Source organism: Protomyces lactucae-debilis (assembly GCF_002105105.1).
Source record: "Protomyces lactucae-debilis strain 12-1054 chromosome Unknown BCR37scaffold_10, whole genome shotgun sequence".
Taxonomy (NCBI): domain Eukaryota; kingdom Fungi; phylum Ascomycota; class Taphrinomycetes; order Taphrinales; family Protomycetaceae; genus Protomyces; species Protomyces lactucae-debilis.
Genome location: NW_024468002.1, coordinates 76069 through 99369, shown reverse-complemented (window position 1 = coordinate 99369; position 23301 = coordinate 76069). Strand labels below are relative to the sequence as shown.

Below are 23301 nucleotides of genomic sequence, written 5' to 3'. Positions count from 1 at the left end.
CATGTCGAGGCCGCGAGGGAGCGACCTGCCGGCGTTTCCTACACCCTCACAGTTTCAATCCTCTCAACAACCAGCTGCGCGCCCAGCTCGTTCATCTACCGCTCAAATACAACCGCAACAGCAACGACCCGATCCGCGTTACGAGCCTCGTGCGACAAGCGCTCGACTACCCTCTGCCAATAGTCTGCCGCCTGCTCCGCGGCACGTCTCACAAGGTTACGATCCACGCCAGTCAACAGAAAGTTTGGCACACGATATGCGACAAGCGAGTTTAGGTGGTGCTTCACACCGTTCAACGAGTAGCGCATCACACTATACGGCTCATTCACAGCAACGCGGACCGATTGTGGGCATTCAACCGCATACGCGTGCGACTCCAGCGACCTTTCATGGTCAAGCTTTTGGGATCGCCCCGGAAGCAACCAGGGAACCGCCCTACGACAAGGTGCTGTGGAATTTGTTTTGTCAGGTGGATACAGATGGCAGTGGTGCCATTTCACCAAAAGAGCTATCTGGTGCCTTGATTAATGGCAATTTTACACCATTTGATATCGTGACGGTACAACTCATGGTTCGCATGTTTGATGAAGATCGCTCAGGCACGATTAGCTTTGCTGAATTTGCAAAATTATGGGCCTACCTACTCGAATGGAAACAGCTCTTTGCGCGCTTCGATACGGATGCGTCAGGAACCATTTCATTTATCGAATTTTCCGATGCGCTTGCTGCGTTTGGGTATCGTCTATCAATAGAGTTTGCTCAATTCCTGTTTAGACATCACGAGCGTGATCGCAAGCAGCGGACAAAGGAAATGACATTTGACTTGTTTGTTCAGGCCTGTATCACGTTGCGTTCCTATACAGACATTTTCAAAGCGTTTGATACCGATCAGGATGGAGTTATTACGATTGGCTTTGAGGATTTCTTAAGGGTGCTCATCAAGAACAGATCATGAATGCAGCTTATGAATATTATTGTAGTATCAACCTCAAGCAGCAACAGGAAGCTGTGTGCTTGTCGACACTGTACTATGAGGCGATGCAGAGTCTTCCTTCTCTTGCACAAATCGCAACGAAGCAGCAACAACAGCCGCCGCTGCAGCAGCTGCCGCTTCCGTTGTGGGGCTCGGTGGCAAGTTCCTAAATCGCTTGCGTCGAGACACTTTTTCTTTGCGCATGCCAACAGGCCTTGCCTTGCCATGCAACTTGCTGTACAATCCACATGCATTGCATACAATCGCACCATTCTCGTCTTTCCTCCAAAGCGACGTTTGCGTACCACTGCAGTTGGTACAAACAGTCGGCGTTGTGCCTTCCTCAATTTTGGTGGTGAGTTGGCGTTGGACGCGGTTGAGGGGACGATCGTGATTATACTGCTTGAGGTACAACCCACACGCATTGCAGAGAGAGTGTCGCTTACACGGCGTGCGTCGCCAGAGTGGCGTCTTGGTCACACCACAATTGTGGCATTGCGTCAATGGCTCTTCGTCGCTGCTCACTCGTGTCTTTTTGAGCTTTTGTCCGGGTTCCTCATAGACGGGCTCCTCCGCATCGGCAATGCTGCTTTCGCGAGAATAGGAGAGCGTGCTCTGTGCAGGACTCAACGTTTGTGGTGGCACATCGGCTTGTTCTCGCTGCTGTCGCAGTTGATGCTGCATGGACGTTGCTTGCAGACTTGTTGCATAAATGGTCGAGCCAGCCAAGCTGAATTGATCTGCCATGGCGCGTTCAAAGGCCAAAGTCGACATGGTTGGTAGTTGACCATCCACGAGCAACGCGTCTGCTTGGTCCCAGTCAAACATTGTGTCCACATCAAACCCTGGCCCGCGCAATGCTGGCGCTTCGAGTTCTAGCGACTCGAAGGGGAGAGGTTGTTGGAGGGCATCCGGTGAGCTCTGCAATGAGCTCGCTTCAGAGCCAGAGAAATGCCCATCCTTTGCATCGAAGTCATAGTCTTGAGGTGCTGTGAACCAGCTAGCCTCTGTCATGGGTGTATCCATGTACGTTGTCTTTTCGTCGACATACCCCAGATCAGCCGACCCTATGCGCTGCAAAGCAGACGCACCTGTAGGGCGAGCAAAGATCTGGGTGTAGTCGATGGCGCTTTCTGGATCAATCAACATCATTCCCGACGTGTCCTGAGCCTGTTCCGTAGAAGAATGCCATTTTTTAAACTTGGGTTGTTGAAAGTAGCCTGGGTTCTTCGATTCAAGCAGACATGATGGATGTAGTGTATCCGGTGTCTGTTTGTATGTGGAGGAAGAAGCCTGCCCTGGGAGTGTTGTATGGATGAGGGGTGAGGGAGCGATACAGCGTCTTTTAAGTTTTTTTGTTGGATACTTGATGAGTGGATGTGAGTCATGCTGTGACTTGCCTTGCGCTTCCGTCTCTTCCGCCAGAAGCGCATGACTCATATGCAGGGGGAACGCTGCCTCGCTCTGACTCGGGACAACGGGGGCCTGTAAGAGTGTCTGAGTGCTTGCTTGGCGATGCTGCCTCCTGGTTCTACCGGCCGCTTTTATGTGACTGTCTATTTCCCGTCCGCATTGAAGGTGAGCAAGGTCCTCGATTGCAACGTCTGGAGTCAGTTTGGTGCGTGCAAGGGTTTGCTTACCGTGACTGCATGCTGCTGCTGCCTGCGTATTTGTACCAATACGTTGCCTCTGTGTCCTTGCGGTATCTGTCGCTGATGCGCGTCGTGAGTGTGCTGCGGCTGTTGCTGGTGTGTTGAGAGGCCTCCACTTGTGTGCTTGTAGCTTTGTGCGCTTTGCCGGTCTCTCTTGCTGTAGATCGCCGCCTAATGCCTTGGACTGGAGCTGCTCCGAGGCCCTGTCCGCCATTCAACGCAGCATCTGGCGCTCTCCCCTTCTATCCTTGCTGTCTCTTTCTTTTCTCCCGCCAGTTCTAATCAAATCAGATCCGGATTACAGGATTGCAGGATGTCCGGGAATCTGATAGCGCAACCAGATGGGCAGCAGGTGTGTCTGTTGTATACTAGACGATGCAGCTGAGTATCGTCTTCCTAGAGGTGGAAATCTCGAAGAAGATGTCAAGCTGCTGCGACTGTCGGTTATTCACGTTGGAAGATGCACGCTGAATAACTGAGCCTTTAGTGCCCATTGGACTGACACTGCTAGCCAGACAGAGGCTCTGCATTCAAGACCTCGATCAAGCTTGACTAAAATTGCAGCAGCCTAGACAAGCAATACGACCCACTGCCAGTCCTCTGCAACCCTGGAGTACTGACTGTCCTGACCCAGGTACTGCCACCCATCTGAACACTCCCTTGGCATGACGACGCTGCACTCCAGCACTCGACACCTCCACCTAGCCAGGCTGCTATCATGGAGGACGTGCTCGAATCCGTTCAATGGGATCGGTCAGAACCTGCCAACAGCGACGTCCAAACCCTCGCCGCCGAAACGAGAGCTGCTGTCCAATCCACTTCTCCACCACCTGCAACGGGTAGCGATACACTGATGGCGCAGTACACAGCTGAAGAAGCACCAATCTTATTCAACACCCATCCTGCCATGCGACCCACGAGTGAACAAGATGAGCGGACGAAAATTGCGTGCATTGTCAGTGACCCGATTCACGAAGCGCCTGGTACGCGCGACGCCTATGTCTCCTACCTCATCACCACCACCTCCACCTTTCCCGGTTTCCAAAAGCCAGAGTTTCGAGTGCGGAGACGCTACAATGATTTCGTCATGCTACACACTGCGCTAAGCAATAATTATCCAGCCTCTGTCGTACCCCCGCTTCCAGACAAACATGCATCCGCCTACCTCAAAGGCGGTCGCTTTGATGCCGAATTCACTGCTCGACGCTGTTTCTCACTCAACCGCTTTTTGCATCGTTGCACCCTTCACCCAAATCTCAAACGAGCGACGGAATTGCATACGTTCTTGGAGTCGCCAGACTGGCATGCGTATACGCGCACAATGCATCACACACGGCGCGGTACAATGGATGGTGCTTCAAGTAGTGGTATGATGGACGGCCTAACAGACTCGCTCATGGGCGCCTTTTCGAAACTTGCCAAGACGGATAAACGCTTTACGGATGTCCGCGAGCGTTCAGATAAGCTAAGCAAGGATCTGGCAACAATTGAGAAACTGGTAGGAAAATTGGTACGGCGCGAGACGGATGTGCAAGCGGATTTTGATGAAATGGCAGGTCATTTTGTCAAGTTGGCAGAGATTGAGCCAGAGCTCGATGATGCCTTTCGTGCTTTTGCAAAAGCAATGAGTGGCACGGCGCTGCATGTTCGCGATCTCAGAGCGCATACTGATGCGGCGTACTTGACGTCCCTACGTGATCAAGCATCATACAATACAACACTCAAGCAACTCCTCAAACTACGCGATCAGAAACAGCTTGATTTTGAAGCATTGACGGAGTATCAGCTCAAAACAACACTCGAGCGTGATCAGCTCGCGAGTGGTCAACCGCACACAAACTTTATCCAGCACAAGGTGGAGAACTTGCGTGGTTTGAATCATGATGCTGTTCGCAAGGAAAAGCTACGCAAGCTGGAGACAAAAGTGCATGAATTACAGTCAGAAGTTGAATCAGCGCGTCTTACGAGTGAAGCATTTGACGAGGAGGTTGTGCGTGAGGTCAAGATTTTCGAGAGTACAAAAGGCGTCGAGATGAAGGCGAGCATGCGGGACTTTGCACGCGCCAATATGGACTTCTACAAGAGTATCATCCAAGAGTGGGAGTCTGCTGGCAAGAGGCAAGAAGCATAATTACAGAAACACTCTATCATGAATTTTACCATCCATTCCTCGCATGGTGTATGAGAGGACGCCTTCTGGCAAAAGCTCGAGTGTTCCGTAGTGGTGTTCTAGTTCAGTGACGCTCATGACGGACGCTTGTTCAGGCACGACGCGCTCATAATCCAACGTGCCACCACCGCCACCTGTCGTGATGTATGTCACGCCCTTGACTTTGCCACGCTGGTAGTTATGCTGATGCCCAGAAAGCACCAAGTCCACCTCGTACTTTTCAAACAATGCCACATACCGTTCCTTGACAATATGACCCCATCGCGATTCGCCACCTGTCGTCCATGCCTCTGGTTCCCAAAACTCGACAAATGCCGGGATATGCACGACTACGATGCGTTTTGCCGCAGACATGCATGGTTTTGTGGAGAGTGCTTCTTGCAACCAGTTTTCCTGGTCAGTATTGCTGTCTAGCAGTAATAAGCAGACATTGCCAGGTAGGATCAACTTGGCTGTTGCGACAGACGAGTAGGGGCTCGGTGCATCATGGTTGCCACGCGCCATGAGCCATGCAAGACTGGTGAGTCTGGCATATGCTACTGGCATGAAAAAGTCGGTGGACCAGGCACGCGCAGACGCAGCAGTCTGAACAGCATCACCCACATGAATCATGCCATCGATAGAGTGTCGGCGCAAACGTCGTAGTAAGCGCACGAAAAGACTTGCTGCGAATTGATTATCGCCCACGACACCGAGACGCCAGGTCTTGGTCTCTCCGCCAAAACTCGCACAGGTATATGTCTTTGAGAGCCAGTCCCCGACCTTGACTCGATAGTGGAATGCAGCAGCATGTGTTCGTGTGACGAGCGCGCGATAGACAAACGTGTCGTGATCTCGAGAAGCGTCGAGTCTGGCTGGCATGACGACGGCATCGTCACCGAGTAGCAGAGCAACTGGTGAGGGTCTGCGATCATGGCGTAGCTCAAAGACGACTTCATAAGCGTCTTGTCCGATGACTTGGACGAGTGGTTCTTTGCTCAAGAGCGAAGCATAGCCAATCGCATAGAGAGCGTGGTGATGCTTGTAGCGCAAGTGGAAGGCTTGCACGGCGAGGCCAGCGCGTATAGCTGGCGCATAGGATCGTAGCAGTAGGAGGAGAGCAAGGACACTGAGGAGGACGGCAGCTTGCCGCCGCCTAGGCATGCGCATGCAGTGAAGTGGGCAGGAAGGATGTCGCCAAAACTATACAAATATACGCTATACAAGAAGAATCGCATTGACGCAGCCGTCATTCTCTGGGTTATTGGTCACCTGGGCGTACTTACCCCAGACCACCTTGCCTCCTGCCGTCACCATACCGAGCTCCGAGACATTCACCTCAATGACTGTTCCCTTGGTCAAGACACCCAGTTGCGTGTACATGGGACTCTGTGGGTTCTTTTTGACACCGAGGATAGGGAACTGCATGGTGACGCGCAACTCGGGGTGTGTCACATTGGCCTTTTTCTGACGCAGCGCCATCGGCCGAATGAAGCGCTCATACTTGACGGGTGTGCGCGTGAAGCCCTCACCCACAAACGTCGCCTTGGTCAACATGCGCTTCCATGCTTTTTGATTCTTGCTTCCAGTCTTGATGACCTTGAACATTTCATCCTCGGCAACACCGCGTACTTTTGGCAGTGGCACAGCAAACTTGGCAGCCTTTTCCTTTCGTTTTTGCTTCACCATGTTGGAGAGCATCTTGGCATTCTTTTCGCCTTCACGATCCAAGAGGTAGGCGGGCACTGCACCTTGCGGTGTAGCATCTGCTGCTTTTTGCTTTGTATTCCGCTCTTCATGCTGCCGCAGCGTCTTCTTGAGCTGAATCTTTTCATTCGCCCGCTTCTTGTTGAGAATCTTGGCCTTGATGCCGGTGACTTTTTGCGCATACTGTGATTTGCTGTGTGCTTCACGCGCGAGCTTCTTGCGCTTCTTTTCCTCGTGATCGAGGCGCTTTCCATAGCGCTTCTGGTGCTCTTCGATGTACTCATTCTGCGGCATCTTGGGCGTATAAAGTCTTGGTCTTTGTGTAGGAAAAAAGAGTTGAGTCTGCACCCGAAATCCCACGCAGACTCAATAGTTCTACACTTCAAGCTTGGAAGTTTGAACCCGACAGTTTATATTTGACGTCTATAGCTAGGCCATGGCAGAGCGGATACGGAAGCGCACTCTAGAAGCCAGTGTGGATGTAAACCAAAGAAGACCGCCTTCGCCGCTGTGCAAGCGCATCAAGCCAGCTTGCCTTAAACCAGACCCCATCATTTCTCTGCACGCGCCACGACGCGTTGGCTCGCCCAAGACGCTCTCAGATTTCAAGTGCGCTGTCTGTAAGCGTCATCAATATCTACGGAAACGAGTCGTGCAGACGGAAGATTTGCTCACTGTCTGTGCAACATGCGAAAAGGACGTATGTATCATTTGCAGACGCGTTTGTGAGCGCTGTGGCAAGGAGGTATGCAGCGGCTGCGCGATAGACAAGGGACAGGATGTGCGGTGCAAGGATTTCTGTCAACCGCATGAAGATTAAATCTACGAATCGTCACGAGGTTGCATAAACGCAAGCATCTCGTTTTGTGTCGTGACCCTGCCATGGAGTGTATGCAGGCTATTCATGCCAAGCATCGTCTGGTCCATACGATACAGCGCCGGCAAACTGTTCGGCTTGGAAGCGTCACCAAGGCATGGCCAGGTTGGTACAGGCATCAAGTAAGTGACGCCGTCCTCTGCGAGCATATGACTCCGATCGCTGCGAAAGTCACGCAAATACGCCGTTGCAGAGATGATGCGAAACAGACGATGAAAGGTTGGCTGCAGAAACGTCTCGTCTTTAAGTACTTCGCTCGCATAAACTGCCAGAGGACACGGCCAGGGTACATCGCTATCAAAGTCGTACACAACAGGAGCGGAAGCGTTTCGTTGGAGGAGAATGACATGGTAACCCCAAACGACAAGGCCTTGTGGATCGCCGAGTTCAAGACGCCGTCTATTGCGCCACAGTGGAAAGCGACCGTCTGCATTGCTGATGATGGCAACGTACAGCTCGTCAGCAGACTGCAAGTGACGTGCAAGGTGGTATATATTCTCTTCGCAGTAGCAAGCAGCATAGGGCATCTGGGAGCGATCGAGTGGCATTATGAAGCTTCAGTGTTATGTCCAGTAGTGTTGAGCAGGAGGCTTGAGACTTGTTGCTACTGAGGCTCAGCCTCGGCGGAGATGTGAGCAGTGAAGGCCATAGAGACTCTAGCTAGGTAGACTAATGGCTAGAGAGTGTACTCAATGTAGGCAAGTCAGTGAAGCTACTGCTGCTGCTGCTGTATGTGAATGTCCCACGCTTGCACTTCAAACACTCAACGACACAACCCATCCTACCCCTGAACTAGCCCAGGCGCGCCTCGGCGCAGTCATCGAACCTCTCTAGTACTAGTCAGGCTGCTCAAAAGAAGTCTCTAGCCTTGGTCAATCTCGCACGGCATCAAGCGCTGTGGTATGAACGCCGCGATCGCTAATTTCAGGTCGCATGACTGGCCACGGCACAACTGTCAACAATGTGCTGGTTAAGGCAGCAGAAACCAGCAGCACTAACAACATGTTCACCAAATAGCTGGAATTCTTGCGTTTCATGAGAACGTATCTACAGTCTTGTCCACCCTTTTGGCATGAGCGACAAAAACCATTTCTAGCAAAGCCCCTTATCCGTATCACTGACGCAATCAGGCGCTACTGTCAGCAGTCTTACACAGGCGTCAATGGCTACCGAGGCTGGAGGCAAGCTCCGTTGGATGAAGCAAGGGCCAGTCTTTGTGAATGTCAAGCACGGCTTGTTGACGGATCAGGCACTCTCGGCCAAAAATCTGTCGTTACACCTCGACCAAATTTCTAGGGATAGTGGACTGCTTGTCCGCTTCACATCGCATGGATTTCGTCGTGGGATGGCCCAGGATGTGTGTCATGTGCCTCCCGAGGTCTTGCAAAACCAAGGACTTGCGCCGGTCGATGCACCAAGGGCATCGCTTGGACACAAAGCGCGAAGCACCACGATTGAGTATGCTGGCCAGGACAACATACGGCACCTGGCGTACCAGATTCAGCAGAGCGATACTCGCAACGGGAATGGCAGCAGCAGTACGAGCCTGACAACAGACTATGCTGGACAGGATAACATGCAGCACCTGATTCGCGCTGTCTCTCAGAGTACCTGCAACGGAAGTGACAGCCACGCCGAAACTCATGCGATGTGAAGCGGACAAGCAGTCCACTATCCCTAGAAATTTGGTCGAGGTGTAACGACAGATTTTTGGCCGAGAGTGCCTGATCCGTCAACAAGCCGTGCTTGACATTCACAAAGACTGGCCCTTGCTTCATCCAACGGAGCTTGCCTCCAGCCTCAGTAGCAGCAGCCTTGAGAACAGCGTTGACGCTCAAGTCGGGCGCAATGGCACCATGTCGAGCAGCGTGGACAAGCAGGTGGGTGATGAAATCGACATGAGGCGTCAGAGGCAACAGCCCGATTCGAATGACACGTTTACTTGAGTCGCGCTTGTGACCCTTCTCAGCACGAAGCGTAACGTCGATCGAGACGTGCCTCTGGATGTCGGTGAGGTAGCCGTACTGAGCATTGACGACGACAGAGATGTCCTTGTATTGCAGACACTCTTCACCCGAGTATCCTTTTGACAAGGACAAGTCGCCAACCCTGCAGCCGAGACTAGCAAAACAGACGGCTGCAAAGCAAGCCTGAAGCGCCATCGTTGTCTGGCGCGAGCGGTGACTTGGCAGCCCGGAGAGGGTATAGAACAGCATCTTCGACAAGGCTCTGAAGCCGATTCGCGACCGAACAAAGTAGACCCTGCTACAAGTCAGACCAGCATCCTCACACTTACTCAGCAAAGTATCCATCAGCTTCTGCTCCTCTTTGTCCCAGGAAAATGCCGAATACTGCGTAGCGCAGTGGTTGACAAGCGAGCCCATGCCTCTCTCAAGGTCAGCACCACTAAAGGGCATTGGACTCCTTGATTGAAATACGCTTTCGTCTTGAGGATGGAATTGCAAACTTCATCAGATCTGCAGTCCGTAGCACCATTGTTGATGTCTCGTCTGCTGAACACGTATCATCAAAGTTTGGCAGGACGCGAAGCACTCAAAACAAAGCTTGTCTGCAGTCTTGAACTTTGGTGTACTAGGAGCAGCGCGTGGTTGGGAGATAGACAGAGACGGACAAGACAGCTTGTTGAAGTCCGTAGTGTAATAGGTTTAGCTTGAAGGAAGCTACGTCGAGCTCAGCTCAACTAGATGTAATGCCGTCCATTGAGCAGGAAGCAAAATAGAGAATCTAAATCCTCAAGGCGCTCCAACTCTCCACGCCTTGCGACTACGGTTCCTGATGGCCGTCTCAGTTGTCATTTAGCCGTGAGACAACCTCAAGGACCATACAACGCAGCGCAACAGATGTCTGAGTCTCGATGTCGTCCCGCATGTCGGTCAAACCCTGGGCCGATGAATGATATGCTGCAGTATTGAAAGGAGCAGCGTCGGCGAAATGACAGTCAGGACGCTCTCAATCATGAAAGGCATATCCTGCAGAGCGCGACAGCAAGCTGCCGATCGAGGAAGAGGCTTTTGAGCAAGCCTGCGTCGGCACTTGGGCATCTGGGCATTTCAAGAGGGGCGCGCCTTGCTCAACAGAGGTGTAGCTGAACTTTTCTGGTAGCACGTGTCTCTGCTTCGCCAAGCTATACGACTCAGAAATCTGAGTTCAAGCACGCAAATAGTGCTTCGTTGAGCTCGTCTTCAAGCGTAATTGAGACGAAGAGTGAAGGCCCATGATAAAAGAGAAAGAAAAAAATGCGTTTTCCCCAGCCGGGAATCGAACCCGGGTCTAGTCGGTGAGAGCGACTTATGATAACCCCTACACTACTGAGGATCTGTTGTCTCGAACCTGCTGTAAAAGTATGACGGCAAAAACAAAATTGCTGACTAAGCAGGAAATTAATCCTCTCAATTGACCGTCAGTTGGCTTGCACGCCCTCGTCCGATATTCCTCACAAGTTCTTCACCTTACCAATTGGCCAGAAAGTACTCAAGTGAGCTTTCGAGAAAGTCACGGTCTACTTCCACAAGATTGGCAATGGCCGAAACCGTAACTACACCGTGACGGTCGTTGTGACGAGTACAGCGATGGCGACTCGACCACATATAGAGATAGCGATGGAAGTACGGCTTTGTCAGTATATTGCATCATATCCAATGCGCTGAAGCTGTGATGCTACAGTAGAGATGCAGCTGAACGAGTTGCGCAGGGCAGTTGCAGGCGAAGAGCTGCAGTGTCTTAAAGCGGCGCGTCTTGCCGAGGGCGTCTGCTGCCGTCCCGGCCTTGTCGCAGATGCCTACAGAGATCTGCTTGCAATGATGCGTATAGACTACACAGATTCTAGCTGATGCAAATGGTCTCCCAACTTGGAGGTCCTCCTACTAGCATGAGTCTTGGCGCCGCGCACACTCTTTTGCCCTGCCCGCAAGGGAGTCTGCAAAACACCCGCTGCCTCGTCATCTTCTGTATAGTTGTCTTCATAGGAAATGACGAGCTGCTTGATGGTTGCTTGCTCCGCCAGTTCTGCTTTCCTCGACGCTTGTGCAGACAAGACGAGCTTGTTGTCTGCTGGCAGTTGCAAATCGCGCGTCTTGCCCTTGCGCGATAGAAAACTGAATTGCACTTGTCCCGACGTGGGCGTCTCTTGCATCGGCTGGATGCGGCGCATGGGCATGGCGACTTCGAGAGGCCGCCGCGTCTCGTGTTTGCGTGCATCAATCGACTCTGTCATCATCTTGCTAAATTCTCGTGCAAAGTCTGCCTCGGCCTCCTTGTCAAGGTCGTCTTGTTCTTTGCGCTTCTGTAGCAAGACAACTTGCTCGCCGTCATCCTCATCGAGCTGTAGATTTTGAATCTCTTCCTCATCATCCGACTGAAAGTGGGCCTGCGGTGACGTCTCGGATTCATCACTGGAATCCTCCACATCAACAATCATAGCTGCAGCCTTGGCAGCCTCGTCCAGCTTGGCATTCGCCTCTTCGAGCGTCTCCGCCATGTGCCAATTTTTGTCGACTGCAGCAAACGTATCGAGCACACCAAATTCAATTTCAAGCGGCAAGGGTGCCTTACAAAAGATGTAGCTTTGCAGTAAAGCCAGGCTCAGGTTGCGTTTGGCGAGGAGTGGCGGTCGTTGAAAGGCGGAGGCGCAGGTATCTAGCAGAATGCACGCCAGCCGCACGCGAAAGTGGTCATTCCGTGGGTCTATAGCACATTCGACGGGCAACGGTCGGGGACCATGACCGAGCGTGAGCAGCAATTGCAGCTGCTCCATCACAACTTGTCCGTCAACGAGCCGGTGGTTGTACAACTCACCAAGATACTTGGCAAGTGCAATGCGCTTTTGATGATGCCGAAAGTTGTTTTCCTCCAGGCCAACACGCATCTCTTCGAGGACTGCATCAATGACGTGCGTTGTAAAGCCAGGATGGTACTTGGCCAATCCACCGAGGACAATGGCAAGCAATGGGATCGCCGAATACTTGACTTTCCAAACTTTGACAAAGATGTTTTGCAGCCATCCAGGACCGTCGCCTTGCCATGGCAGCTTTCGAATTTGCTTGGTAACCATCTCGTAGGTACGACGGGAGAGATCAACGTAAACTAATTGTCGAATATAACGCTCCATGGGCTCGCGCTGCTTGACGGGGATGACTTCACGCTCTGGCGGATTGACGTAGTAAAATGCATTGTCAATGAGCGACCTTTCCACTCCCGAAGCATTTTTGCTTTTGCGGTGCAGCACCTCGAGAAAAGCAGCCATTCTTGTGTGTGTAGCATCGCTGCGCAAGAGGTAGCGTCCACAATTCTCCAGCATACTCGCAAGCACTTCAATATCTGTTTTGGAAAAGTTTTCGACAAGGAGCTTCAAACAGTGAAACGTGACTGGTGCGCTGACTAGATCGAATTTGATGAGTTCAGCCAGGAAAAGAGCATTGATGGCGCGCAAGGGGTAGTCTTTATTCAGTCCCTTACCGTTGACGTACCGCCTCAAATCGCGATGCAGAGACTCGACCATCTTTTGAGCGATCGAAGGCAAGTGTTTTGAAAGCGTTGCAACAAGTCGAGCATAGTAGGAGAGAATATCGGTACGCGTCTTGCTGACTTGCAGAAGCATTTTGACGAGTCGATTGCGGGAGGCTTTTGTGTTGAGAAAGCTGAAATCAATGCACGCCTGATCAATGAGCTCTCGATTGTTGAGCTCTGGCAGCCTGAGTAGTAGCGTGTCGAGCTTTGCTCCAATGGTTGCAGGTTGAGGCTCGTCCTCTTCTTCTTCTATAGGGTCCATGTCATCAAAGTCCTCCTTTTCTGGCTCAACGTCTTTCCTCGGCTCCTTGTCGTCGTTGAGCAAGTCGCCGGGCACAACCTCTTTCAGATCCACCAGCTCACGGTAGAAGCGGCGCTGATCGTCATCCTCCCACAAACCCAGATAATCGTCGCCTTCGTCGCCGCGCCGGTCAACGCCAAATCCGCGAATCATGCTGGCCTCTTCCGCCAATTGCTCCTCTAATGTTTGCAGTGTTGGGAAGTCTTGATGAAGAACTTCAGCGAGCGTTTGCGCACCTGCGACTTGCTTCTCTTGAATCCGTTGTTGCTCGAGCAATGCTTGTTCTCGTCGGGAAGACGCCTGGCCCTGTGCAATGACGTGTTCTTGTATGCGTGCAGCTTCACGAATCAATCGATCATGTCTGGCCAGTGTGTGTGACTTGAGCAGCTCAAAATACTTGAGCAGAATGGTGCACATGCTCGCCGTGTCGTGTGAAAGGATGATTTCCTCAGACACATCGCTCTGGGTGAGGTGACCAAATGCCTTGACAAATGAAACGACAATGCTCAAATTGACAAAGTCCTTGTCGTTTGCAAGCAGCTCGCGAAGGCAAAAGAGGGGAAGCGGCTCGTCCATTTTGCGCTTCCTTGGCTCTGCATTCGCACCATCCAGGGCATCTTGTATCGTTCTAAATACGCCAACAAGCCATAGCTCCGTCACGACACGCAGTAGTGTACGCTGTCGAGTCACACGCGTCGATTCTTCCTTCTCGCGCTGCTCTGCTGATAGACTGTTGAGATAGCTCTGAGGTGGCGGCGCAAGTCCACGCACAAGCTGAAAGGCAAGCTGAATGGTGAATGGCCGAGAAAAGCGTCGATGAAGGAGCTCGACCGTCTCTACCGCAGCAGACACATCAGCCGTCTTGACCTTGGCGAGTCCTTCCGCAAACGCCGAAACGACCTCACTCATGTACTTTTCAAGCGACAGCGTCACAACATCTTTTGCGAAGATTGGGACATTTTCCGCATTGAGGGCCATGCGCGAACGCTTGATGAAAGCTGTATTTTTCTTGAGCGAGCTGTCGAGAGATGCGCTCACTTCGAGCGTCATTTCACCCGTCCAAGCTGCATGATTGAGAGCTCTGCGGTGGCCATACGGATCGCCTTGACTTGGAGCGCCTGTACCTGGTTGCTGTCGATTTGCATCTGCCTGATCCATCCATGTAGTCGTAGTTGATGTGTTGTCTTGGTGAATGCACATTTCGAGCACGGCAGCTTGCACTCCAGTCACCCCAGCAAGTGCATACTGGCCAGGCCTGTTGGAAGCAGCTCTGGCTAAGCGAAGGTCTCAACGGCGAGTCTACGCCCGTCTATAGCTTAATCTTGTATACTTGCTTAGTCAGCCCCCAGGAGTATCAGTGCAGCTGCATTGCCCACAACTGGCACTACATCTCACTGCGCACGCCCCTCAGGAGCCATAGAGTCGACATTCAGGGTCCCGGCGCGGCCGCCGCACCGTTCTAGCTCACCCACCAAGCAAGCGACCAGTCCGCCACAGCGGCGCACGCATCTAGGCCACAAGCGCGAGTCGAGCATCACCTCATCTGTCGAGTTCCTCAAAATGAACTCAGAGACCATGTCGCAGGTGCAACGGCCGCAGCGGACGCCGTCATCTGTTAGCACTATGAGTAGCCGGGATTCGTTGGATGCGCAGGTGGAGAAGCCCGAAGAGGAAGAGCTCATGCGCATGGACGAGGAAGCAGCAGTGCCTGTGCGAAGCAAACCTAGCAGGTGGAACCTGTGTGCGAGGCGGCATTTACTCATCATTGGCGTCATTGGACTCGTCATATGGTCAGGCGCACTTGCCTCCTTTGTCTTTCGCGGCTCGTTTGATTCACACACACATCATCCAATTGCAGAGAGTCGTCGATTGACGCTCGATACGGCACAGTCGCCTATATGGATTGCGCATGAGCATCAAGTCGATTGGACAGATGCGCATGGGGAAGATGGTGTATTTTTGATACAATCAGAGCAAGACTTGCGCCTAGCCAGTGTCAATGGCACGAACGAGGTATTTGTCAAGGCGTCTGACATTCGCGCAGATCAACTCAAGGGCAGTCCGCCGATTCCAGCGACAAAGCATTGGATCTCTGCAGACATGAAATACCTGCTGCTTGCTTCAGAGGTACGACCTAATTGGCGACACTCTTTCACTGCCAAGTATTGGGTGCACAACGTCGAAAAGAAGCAGACCATTTCACTGATTCCCGATGACCCAGAGGCCATTCTTGCACATGCTGCTTGGGCGCATAAAGGACATTCCATCGCATTTGTCAAGGACAATGACGTTTATGTACGCCACAATATGGGCGACGTGGAGCGTGTCACTTCAGACGGCTCCAAAAACATCTTCAATGGTATTGCTGACTGGGTGTATGAAGAGGAAGTGTTTGCCAATGATGTGGCTCTCTGGTGGGCGCCTGATGGCAAATCATTTGCCTACCTCAAGACGGATGAAAAGCGTGTGAGGGAGTATCCACTTGAAATGTTTGTTGGTAATGGTGCGCCTCAGCAGTACCCAGACATCGAGTGGCTCAAGTACCCAAAGCCAGGCACGGCGAATCCTATCGTCAAGCTGTTTCACTACAACTTGGAAAGCAAACAGTCGACGCAAGTGACTGCGGAAGGAAGCTTATCCGATAATGATCGCCTCATTACAGAGATCAAGTGGCTCGGCCCTGAAAAGCTTTTTATGCGCGAAAACAATCGCGACAGCGTCATTCAGCAGACCATCATTGCAACACCCGGCAAGGGAGCCAAAGTGACGCAGACGCTCAACATTTCTAGCATTGACGGCGGCTGGTTTGAGATTACCCACAACACACATTATATTCCAGCGAATCCAGCACACAACCGTCCAGATGACGGGTATATTGACATTGTCATTAGCGACGGCCACTTGCATCTGGCGCTTTTTTCTCCAGTCGATGCAGCTGAGCCCAAGATGCTGACCTCTGGCAACTGGGAAATTACGGGCGGTGTCCAGGCCATCGACCTCGAACGTGGCCTCGTCTACTTTTTGTCTACAAAAAAGAGTTCCACAGAGCGACATTTGTCCAGCGTATCCATGGTGACTGGCGAGATTTCAGACATCACCAGCACAAAAAATGAGGGGTACTTTTCAACAAGCTTCTCACCAAAGGCTGGTTACTATCTTCTCACCTACTCTGGCCCTGGTGTGCCCTATCAAAAGTTTCTCAGCACAAATGACCCATCCTTTGAGATTGTGCTTGAAGAGAACTCAGCCATCAAAGCTCAGGTGGCCAAGTACGACTTGCCAACCAAACACTACTCCACCATCACGATCGATGGTCTTGAGATGAATGTCATGGAGCTGCGTCCGCCAAATTTTGATGGCTCCGGCAAGACCAAGTACCCAGTGCTATTCAATCCTTATGGAGGTCCAGCATCTCAGCAAGTGCACAAACGATTCAAGCAAGGCTGGGAGGCGTACCTTGTGTCTGATCCAGCTTTGGAGTACCTTGTTGTAACAGTCGACGGACGTGGTACTGGCTTCAAGGGCCGCTCTCTCAGAACACCCATCCGTGGTCATCTTGGCAGGTACGAGGCTAAAGACCAAATCGAAGCCGCCAAGATTTGGCAAGCAAAGCCGTACACAGACAAGAACAAATTCGCCATCTGGGGCTGGTCCTTTGGCGGCTTCTTGACGCTCAAAGTACTCGAGGCTGCGTCTGGCGTCTTTCAGTATGGGATGGCCGTAGCACCTGTGACAGATTGGCGGTTCTATGACTCGGTATATACTGAGCGCTTCATGGGTTTGTTGGAGGAGAATCAAGCAGGCTACGAAGAAACAGCCGTGACCAACATGACTGCATTCTCGGAAGCGAAACGGCTGCTCGTGATGCACGGAACAGGCGACGACAATGTCCACTACCAAAACACCTTGACATTCATCGATCATCTCAATCAAGCTGGTGTTGAGAATTACGACCTGCACGTCTTTCCAGACTCGGATCACAGCATCTACTTTCACAATGCGAATCGGCAAGTCTATCATCGCTTGACGAATTGGTTGACGCGTGCGTTTGGTAAGCGAGATCCGGCAGGTGAGGATAGATCTTGGGTTGTGCCTGCATAGTTTCCTGTAGCAGTTTAGCGTATTCCTGCTTGTTTCCTCATCGTCATTGACCGCAACTCCCGCAACCACACTCGAGCAACGAGCAACACACCATTGCAATGGCTCAGATGCTGGGCATATGCAAGGCCCTCTATGACTATGCATCGCAGCAGCCAGATCCGAATGAGGAAGATAGAGAGTAAGTATACTTACCAACATGACATGAGTTGACCCCAGATTGTCCATCGAAGAAGGCGAGCTGCTGTACATCCTAGACGAAGGCGAGGATGGCTGGTGGAAGGTGAAGAAGAAGGCCGAAGGCGATCAAGAAGAAGGCGACGACGGTCTAGTACCGGCCAACTACGTGGAACGCGTGAGTCTCCGTTAAAGTAGGTTTATCTGACAGCAGGCGCAACCCATTTCTACCGCGACGGCGTTGTACGACTATGAGCGACAAACGACAGAGGAGATCACCCTCAAAGAAGGCAGTGCTGTACAAATCTACGACAAGGATGACGCAGATTGGTATCTTGTCGGCACTGCAGGCAGTTTTGGGTTTGCTCCGAGCAATTACTTGGAAGAAGGCAGTGCTCCTTCTGCGCCGGTCGCGCCTGCTCAAGCTGCTCGACCTGCCTCTCTACTGGCTCTGCCCACGACGCTACCCATAAGAAGCCAAGCCCCTGATTTCACGGACCATACGCTTGTTGAGACGGACGAAGACGATGAAGAACCTCCGCGGCAAGCGCCACGGCCTGTCCTTCCTACACGCGTGCCGTCTGCCCCAGAAACGCCGCCCAAAACAGAACAACCTATGATGGCTCCCCGGCCGGCTCCTGTAGCCGCAGTGGCGCAGTATGAAGAGCCTCAGCAAGCATCCAAGCCATACAGGACATGGTCAGTGCAAGAGGTCGAAGGCAAAAAGAAGAAGAAGAAAGGGACCTTGGGCTTGGGCAATATGGAGATTTCATGGGCGCCAGACAAAGCATCAGAGTCAATCACGACCTGGCCCATTACAAGCATTGTGCGCTACTCAACAGAAAAGAAGCACGTTTTTATTGACTTGCAAGGACCGCCACATGGTGCGTCATTTGACTTTCATGCAGGCTCAAGCGATACAGCCGATGAGATTAGTACGTGCCTTGGAGAGTTGGTAGGTGCAGCGCGTGCGCCGGGTATTCGCGAGATTGCAGGTGCCTTGAAAGCGCCCATCCCTGACTTGCCAGAGAATTCTGGCTTAGCACGCAAGGAGAGAGAAGGTGGATTTGCATCACAGCGTCGCTCAGACGATGAAGGGGACGGTGCAGATCTGCCTAGACCTGGAGAAAAAATGGCGACAGTTATGTATGACTTTGAAGCGCAAGGCGACGATGAAGTAACTGTGAGAGCTGGTGCGCGTGTTGTGATTCTAGACGACAAGGCAAGTCGAGACTGGTGGAAGATTCGTGCTGGACGACATGAAGGTGTCATTCCTGCGGATTACCTAGAGGTGGCGGCGCCCAACAAGCAGCGTGCAACAAGTGGACAAGAGCGAACACGCAGTCGGTCTCGTGGCGGTGAGCGTGCCAAAGAGCTCAAGCCGCAAAATACAGGTGGCAAGAGTAAGCCGGATCCGAGCAAAGTGCGTTCTTGGACAGATCGATCGCGCTCATTCAAGGTGGATGCGCAACTACTTGGATGCTCAGACGGCAAGATTCATCTACACAAAGTCAATGGTGTCAAGATTTCAGTACCGGTTGCCAAGATGTGTGCTGAGGATATTGAGTATGTGGAGCACAAGACGGGTCGTTCCTTGTCTGCACCTGAACCCAAAGAGCTGGATGCGCAGGAGCTTGCGCGACAACGGGAGGAAGATAAGGAGGCGCGTCGCAGAGAAGCTGCTGCGGCGGCGGCCGCAAATAAACCTGTCTCTAGCTTTGACTGGTTTGACTTTTTCCTGGCAGCTGGATGTGATCCAAACATCTGTCAGCGCTATACGAATGCCTTTGAAAAGGAGGGTCTTGCTGAAGAGGATATGGCTGATTTGCAACCAGAACTCCTTCGCAGAATGGGATGTAAGGAGGGCGATATACTCAAAATTGGCAGACATGTGAATGCCAAGCTAGGACGCACACAGTCTCGCGAGGAGACGAGTTCACCGTCTCTGATCTCCGGACCTGGTGGTGTCCTCAAAAATAACACACGGCGTGGTCGACCAGAAAGGAACGGGCAAGTCAATGATACCGTACAAGCGAGTGGTCTCAAGATGGAAGGCTCAAGCAATGCACAAGGATTTGAGGATGATGCGTGGCAGGCTCCGAGTCAGCCTTCACGACCTGCAGTGAGTGCGAGTAAAGCGATGGATGACTTGTCACTGCTTGATCAGCCGCTGCAACCGTCGCATGCACCAGCGATAGACTTGGGACCTCTGCCGCCTGCTCAGCTTGAGGCACAACGCACTGCGGCCTCTGCTCGCTCTCAATCAGTTCCACCGCAAGCAATTGCTCAACAGCAGCAACCTGACTTGATGCAGCAAATTGCGCGCATCAAGGCACAACAAACGGCTGCTGCTGTACCTGCATTCATGCCACAAACGCAGTTTGGTAGTGCGATTGTTGCACACAAGACTGGAGGTGGTGATATCAGTCAGTTTGTAGCACCACCCCTATACCCACACCAGACTGGATATCAGCAACAGCAGATGATGATACAGCAGCAACGGCAACTGGCGATGATGCAACCGGCACCATTCCAAGATCCTTTCAAGACTGGCAGTGCTGCACCTTACCAGGATCCCTTCAAGACGGGTGCTGCACCTCAAATGACTGGCTTTGTACAACCCATGATGACGGGTTATGTTCCACAGCAGCAACAGCCAATGGGTGTATTCCAACAACAACCCATGATGGCGTTACAACCGCAGCAAACTGCATTTGGTCAGCAACAGACTGGATTCAATCCTGCGCAACCATTTGGACAATCTGCGTTGCCACCGTTTGGAGGACATATGGCACCCCAGCAGACTGGATACCTGCCACCACAACAAAATGTATTTATGCAACCGCAACAGACTGGTTTCATGCCGCAGCAGCAACAGCCGTTTGGTGGGTTTAATGGATTTGCAGGGGTTATGCAGCAACCACCAATGATGATGCAGCAACCGCAACCACAAATGAGTGCTGGTATGATTAAGATGCAGGAAATGATGGCTCAAGCACAAGCGCAGGGTGGGCAAAATACTGGTGGTGTATTTGGAAGGAGTGCATCCGCTGGTCCAAGTACAGGGCCGCGACGAGCAAATCTCAATGCAGCAAGCGCATCGAATCCGTTTGGGTTTTAGATTTGTTGTTGTGGGATCATAGTCTAGTTTTATCTATGAGGGTGCCTTGTCTCAACCCATCGACGACATCCATGATGGCCAGGGCGTAGGCTTCATCGCCACCACCTTTGAGGAGACCCATGACGTGTGAAGTCAGTTGCATCATAACATCTTCTTCGCATCGTAGACCGGCAACTGCAATAGCAGAGGTGAGTTCTCGTCCAATCAACAGAGTTGGGGAGAGGGCAGCGCCATAGCTGCCTTGGATAATGAGGTTTGCGAGGTTTGGATGGAACGTAGCAATCTTACCACGTAGCTTTGTGGCGAGTTGTTTGGGTGCGTAGATATCATCCCAAAGACCTGAGCCTGCTTCCATTTGTTGTGAGGAGGTGGTGTCCTTTGGTGTTGGCCGAAGTGGCAGCAGAATCTTTTCAATGTCTGGTTGTAGGACTTTTCCTTGAGCTGCTTGAAGGGGTGCAAGACAGAGCAAGACGCGTGGTATACCCAAGAACGGGATACATTTCAGTACAGCTTCCCTCATGGCTGCACCGATATGTGCATGCTGTGAGGCTGGAATGTGGGGATCTTGCAGGATAGACTGCCACAGACACTGTATGCCTTGGGGAAAATTAAAGCCTGTATAGCACGCAGCAAGAATAAAAGGCCAGTCATGGGCGCGATGGCATTGGAGCCTGCGTTTTGCAGCGTGGATGCTGGCGAATGTTTCTGACTGCGATTGCTGTTTATTGAATCCGCGTGGCAGCTGGATGGATTGTTTTGCAATAGCAGATTTGAGCTCTGGAGATAGAGAGGGCATGTGCTAGCTATAGACAGTATAAGCTATAGACAGTATAGCTAGTAGTGTATGTAGTCTGTAGTCTGGGGTAGTTCTGGACCGGGAGCAGCCGATCAGATGGGCAGCACGCAATAAGCAGTCACAGGCAAAACAAGAAATAAATCCAGTCACGTGCATGACCAGACAGAGAAGGAACAGAGACAGAGACAGGCAGCGACAAGCACAAGAGCAAGAAGCATTCACACATCAGCAATGGCTCCTGTCGCAAAGTCAGGACTCCCCGTCGGTGCCAACAAGGGACACATCGTCACTCCCTTCACCGCCCCAGTCAAGCCATCCCGCAGAAAGGGAGCGCTTGCCAAGCGTACGGCCTTTGTGCGTGACTTGATCCGCGAAGTCGCAGGTCTCGCTCCGTATGAGCGTCGCGTCATTGAGTTGCTCCGTAACAGCAAGGACAAGCGTGCACGAAAGCTTGCAAAGAAGAGACTCGGCACACACGGTCGTTCACAGCGCAAGATTGAGGAGTTGACCAACTACATTGCAGAGTCCAGGTACGTCTTGTGCTCTACATTCTGCAAAAAGCTAACATCTCAGGCGTGCAGGACACTAAACAGCTGCTCTTCTCGCTTTCACGACCCTCTCGAGGCACGAGCGTTGCTTCGACTTGCTCAGTCTCATACCTCATTCAAAAACATGCATATCCACAACATATCTATGCTTATGCTTCTATTCCAATGCCCTGAATGCATCACGTCCGAATCGATGCCGCCAACCAACTTGATTTACAATGTCACTCAGAAACCCTTTGACTTGCTCACTACTTCCGTGTCCGCCGACACACTTCAACACTGTAACGCCACGATGTTGTGTCACCGTCCAAATCAAGCTCTCCTCTTGTTCCTGTGCAGCGGCAGAGGCTGCGGTTGATCGAAATCCCATGATCCGTTCTTCTCCCTTGAATTTTGCCAGGAGTAGTGTGCTTGCCTTTTGTGTTTCTGGTCCAGCCAGCAACAACGTCGCAAGACAGTGTCGTCGACCAAATTGTCGTGCCATACCAGACTGTCGTTCCAAAAGCTGTGCGTCTCGCAGGAGTAGTCTGTCTTGAGAGTCACCAGCGAGGAAGATGTGATTGATGCTCTTGTAACGTTCGAATGCCCAAATCTCGCCATTTGCAACACGCCCACCCAAGATCCAATCTAGCACAATACAAGAGCTTGTCGTGTCTGCTAGATGGAAACGTTGTTCTTGATTGTACTTTGCATCTGTAAAAGGCTGTACTGGATCAGGTAGCAGGACTACAGTCGCTGCATGTGCAATCCGTACATCCAGTATCTGACGCGTCTCTCTTCTCTCGTGCTTGCTAGGGACACTTGAACTCAATTGGCCGTGTGGACGGACCTTGAAGACTTTTGTAGAACCTTGTGTCAGGAGCGCCAAAGTGGCACCTTCTCCTATCGTAGCGTCCAGTGCAATACAATCACCGCCGACCAGCCCACCACCATAAGAGAGCATGTAAATAGGTTGACATCCTTGTGATGGTTTCGGTGCAATGAGTTTTAATGGCTGGAGGTCTTAGTTTACTTTGTGTGTGTTGACGAGAGCTTACATAGGTAAAAGCGAGCTGTGAGAGGTGGAGGGTGCCATGTAGCTTACACAGTGTCAAGTGGCCTTGACCGACTTGTTCAGCAATAGGGCTAGCGGACACGTCAGAAGTCATGAGCTAGCAACACGTCTTTTAGATGTAGAGTGCATGGAATGGTCAGAGATAAGATGAGTTTTGAGATTGACTCGATTCAGGACTTGTGCCAAGATTCTTTTCTATGGTCTTTGTATCTATTGCGCTACACGGTGCAATCAGACGACATCCTAAAGACATAATAGTGTGTGCATCCAAGAGAAGGCATCGCACCAGCTCAAACCAGAGCAAGGTACCTCCAAGACTATT

At 51.8% G+C, this 23301-nt stretch overlaps 14 protein-coding genes and 1 non-coding gene across 15 annotated transcripts; 4 read left to right on the top strand and 11 right to left on the bottom strand.

Annotated features, from left to right (window-relative positions):
* Positions 1-430: 430 nt before the first annotated feature.
* BCR37DRAFT_332104 (programmed cell death protein 6-like protein) lies at positions 431-949 on the top strand (the record flags this gene model as incomplete). The annotated part of the gene is made up of 1 exon (XM_040867050.1): positions 431-949. A coding segment is annotated over one exon (519 nt), but the record flags the coding sequence as incomplete, so codon positions are not given.
* Positions 950-988: 39 nt separating this feature from the next.
* On the bottom strand, positions 989-2413 carry BCR37DRAFT_387412 (uncharacterized protein; the record flags this gene model as incomplete). The annotated part of the gene is made up of 1 exon (XM_040870532.1): positions 989-2413. The coding sequence occupies one exon, from the start codon at positions 2411-2413 to the stop codon at positions 989-991; it is 1425 nt and encodes a 474-aa protein (XP_040725049.1).
* Positions 2414-3091: 678 nt separating this feature from the next.
* On the top strand, positions 3092-4866 carry BCR37DRAFT_23554 (PX domain-containing protein). The gene has a single exon (XM_040866524.1). The coding sequence runs from the start codon at positions 3344-3346 to the stop codon at positions 4754-4756; it is 1413 nt and encodes a 470-aa protein (XP_040725048.1). The 5' UTR covers positions 3092-3343; the 3' UTR covers positions 4757-4866.
* Positions 4491-6225, bottom strand: BCR37DRAFT_379812 (Metallo-dependent phosphatase-like protein). Its single transcript, XM_040869352.1, has one exon. The coding sequence runs from the start codon at positions 5942-5944 to the stop codon at positions 4757-4759; it is 1188 nt and encodes a 395-aa protein (XP_040725047.1). The 5' UTR covers positions 5945-6225; the 3' UTR covers positions 4491-4756.
* BCR37DRAFT_23670 (30S ribosomal protein S8e) lies at positions 5623-6826 on the bottom strand. Its single transcript, XM_040866527.1, has one exon. The coding sequence runs from the start codon at positions 6773-6775 to the stop codon at positions 5993-5995; it is 783 nt and encodes a 260-aa protein (XP_040725046.1). The 5' UTR covers positions 6776-6826; the 3' UTR covers positions 5623-5992.
* A 3-nt stretch (positions 6827-6829) lies between these two features.
* BCR37DRAFT_379809 (N-terminal glutamine amidase-domain-containing protein) lies at positions 6830-8069 on the bottom strand. The gene has a single exon (XM_040869351.1). The coding sequence runs from the start codon at positions 7904-7906 to the stop codon at positions 7304-7306; it is 603 nt and encodes a 200-aa protein (XP_040725045.1). The 5' UTR covers positions 7907-8069; the 3' UTR covers positions 6830-7303.
* Positions 8070-8129: 60 nt separating this feature from the next.
* Positions 8130-10018, bottom strand: BCR37DRAFT_379805 (uncharacterized protein). Its single transcript, XM_040869349.1, has 2 exons — positions 9179-10018; positions 8130-8539 (listed from the first exon to the last, which is right to left on the bottom strand). Exons 1-2 carry the CDS (start codon positions 9773-9775, stop codon positions 8525-8527), a joined length of 612 nt encoding a protein of 203 aa, XP_040725043.1. The 5' UTR covers positions 9776-10018; the 3' UTR covers positions 8130-8524.
* On the bottom strand, positions 8138-8547 carry BCR37DRAFT_379808 (uncharacterized protein). Its single transcript, XM_040869350.1, has one exon. The coding sequence runs from the start codon at positions 8393-8395 to the stop codon at positions 8231-8233; it is 165 nt and encodes a 54-aa protein (XP_040725044.1). The 5' UTR covers positions 8396-8547; the 3' UTR covers positions 8138-8230.
* Positions 10019-10158: 140 nt separating the features above from the next.
* Positions 10159-10428, bottom strand: BCR37DRAFT_379804 (uncharacterized protein). Its single transcript, XM_040869348.1, has one exon. The coding sequence runs from the start codon at positions 10418-10420 to the stop codon at positions 10253-10255; it is 168 nt and encodes a 55-aa protein (XP_040725042.1). The 5' UTR covers positions 10421-10428; the 3' UTR covers positions 10159-10252.
* A 194-nt stretch (positions 10429-10622) lies between these two features.
* BCR37DRAFT_t25 lies at positions 10623-10694 on the bottom strand. Its single transcript has one exon. It is a non-coding gene; the product is annotated as a tRNA-Glu (tRNA).
* Positions 10695-11190: 496 nt separating this feature from the next.
* Positions 11191-14235, bottom strand: BCR37DRAFT_347606 (armadillo-type protein; the record flags this gene model as incomplete). The annotated part of the gene is made up of 1 exon (XM_040867779.1): positions 11191-14235. One exon carries the CDS (start codon positions 14233-14235, stop codon positions 11191-11193), a length of 3045 nt encoding a protein of 1014 aa, XP_040725041.1.
* A 172-nt stretch (positions 14236-14407) lies between these two features.
* On the top strand, positions 14408-17324 carry BCR37DRAFT_379801 (dipeptidyl peptidase IV N-terminal region-domain-containing protein). Its single transcript, XM_040869347.1, has one exon. The coding sequence runs from the start codon at positions 14746-14748 to the stop codon at positions 17284-17286; it is 2541 nt and encodes an 846-aa protein (XP_040725040.1). The 5' UTR covers positions 14408-14745; the 3' UTR covers positions 17287-17324.
* A 3265-nt stretch (positions 17325-20589) lies between these two features.
* Positions 20590-21428, bottom strand: BCR37DRAFT_23498 (uncharacterized protein). Its single transcript, XM_040866523.1, has one exon. It carries the CDS (start codon positions 21375-21377, stop codon positions 20598-20600), a length of 780 nt encoding a protein of 259 aa, XP_040725039.1. The 5' UTR covers positions 21378-21428; the 3' UTR covers positions 20590-20597.
* A 159-nt stretch (positions 21429-21587) lies between these two features.
* On the bottom strand, positions 21588-23121 carry BCR37DRAFT_379799 (urease accessory protein UreD). Its single transcript, XM_040869346.1, has 2 exons — positions 21951-23121; positions 21588-21907 (listed from the first exon to the last, which is right to left on the bottom strand). The coding sequence occupies exon 1, from the start codon at positions 22866-22868 to the stop codon at positions 22083-22085; it is 786 nt and encodes a 261-aa protein (XP_040725037.1). The 5' UTR covers positions 22869-23121; the 3' UTR covers positions 21588-21907; positions 21951-22082.
* BCR37DRAFT_387405 (ribosomal protein L36e) lies at positions 21609-21966 on the top strand (the record flags this gene model as incomplete). Its single annotated transcript, XM_040870531.1, has 2 exons — positions 21609-21907; positions 21951-21966. 2 exons carry the CDS (start codon positions 21609-21611, stop codon positions 21964-21966), a joined length of 315 nt encoding a protein of 104 aa, XP_040725038.1.
* Positions 23122-23301: the final 180 nt, after the last annotated feature.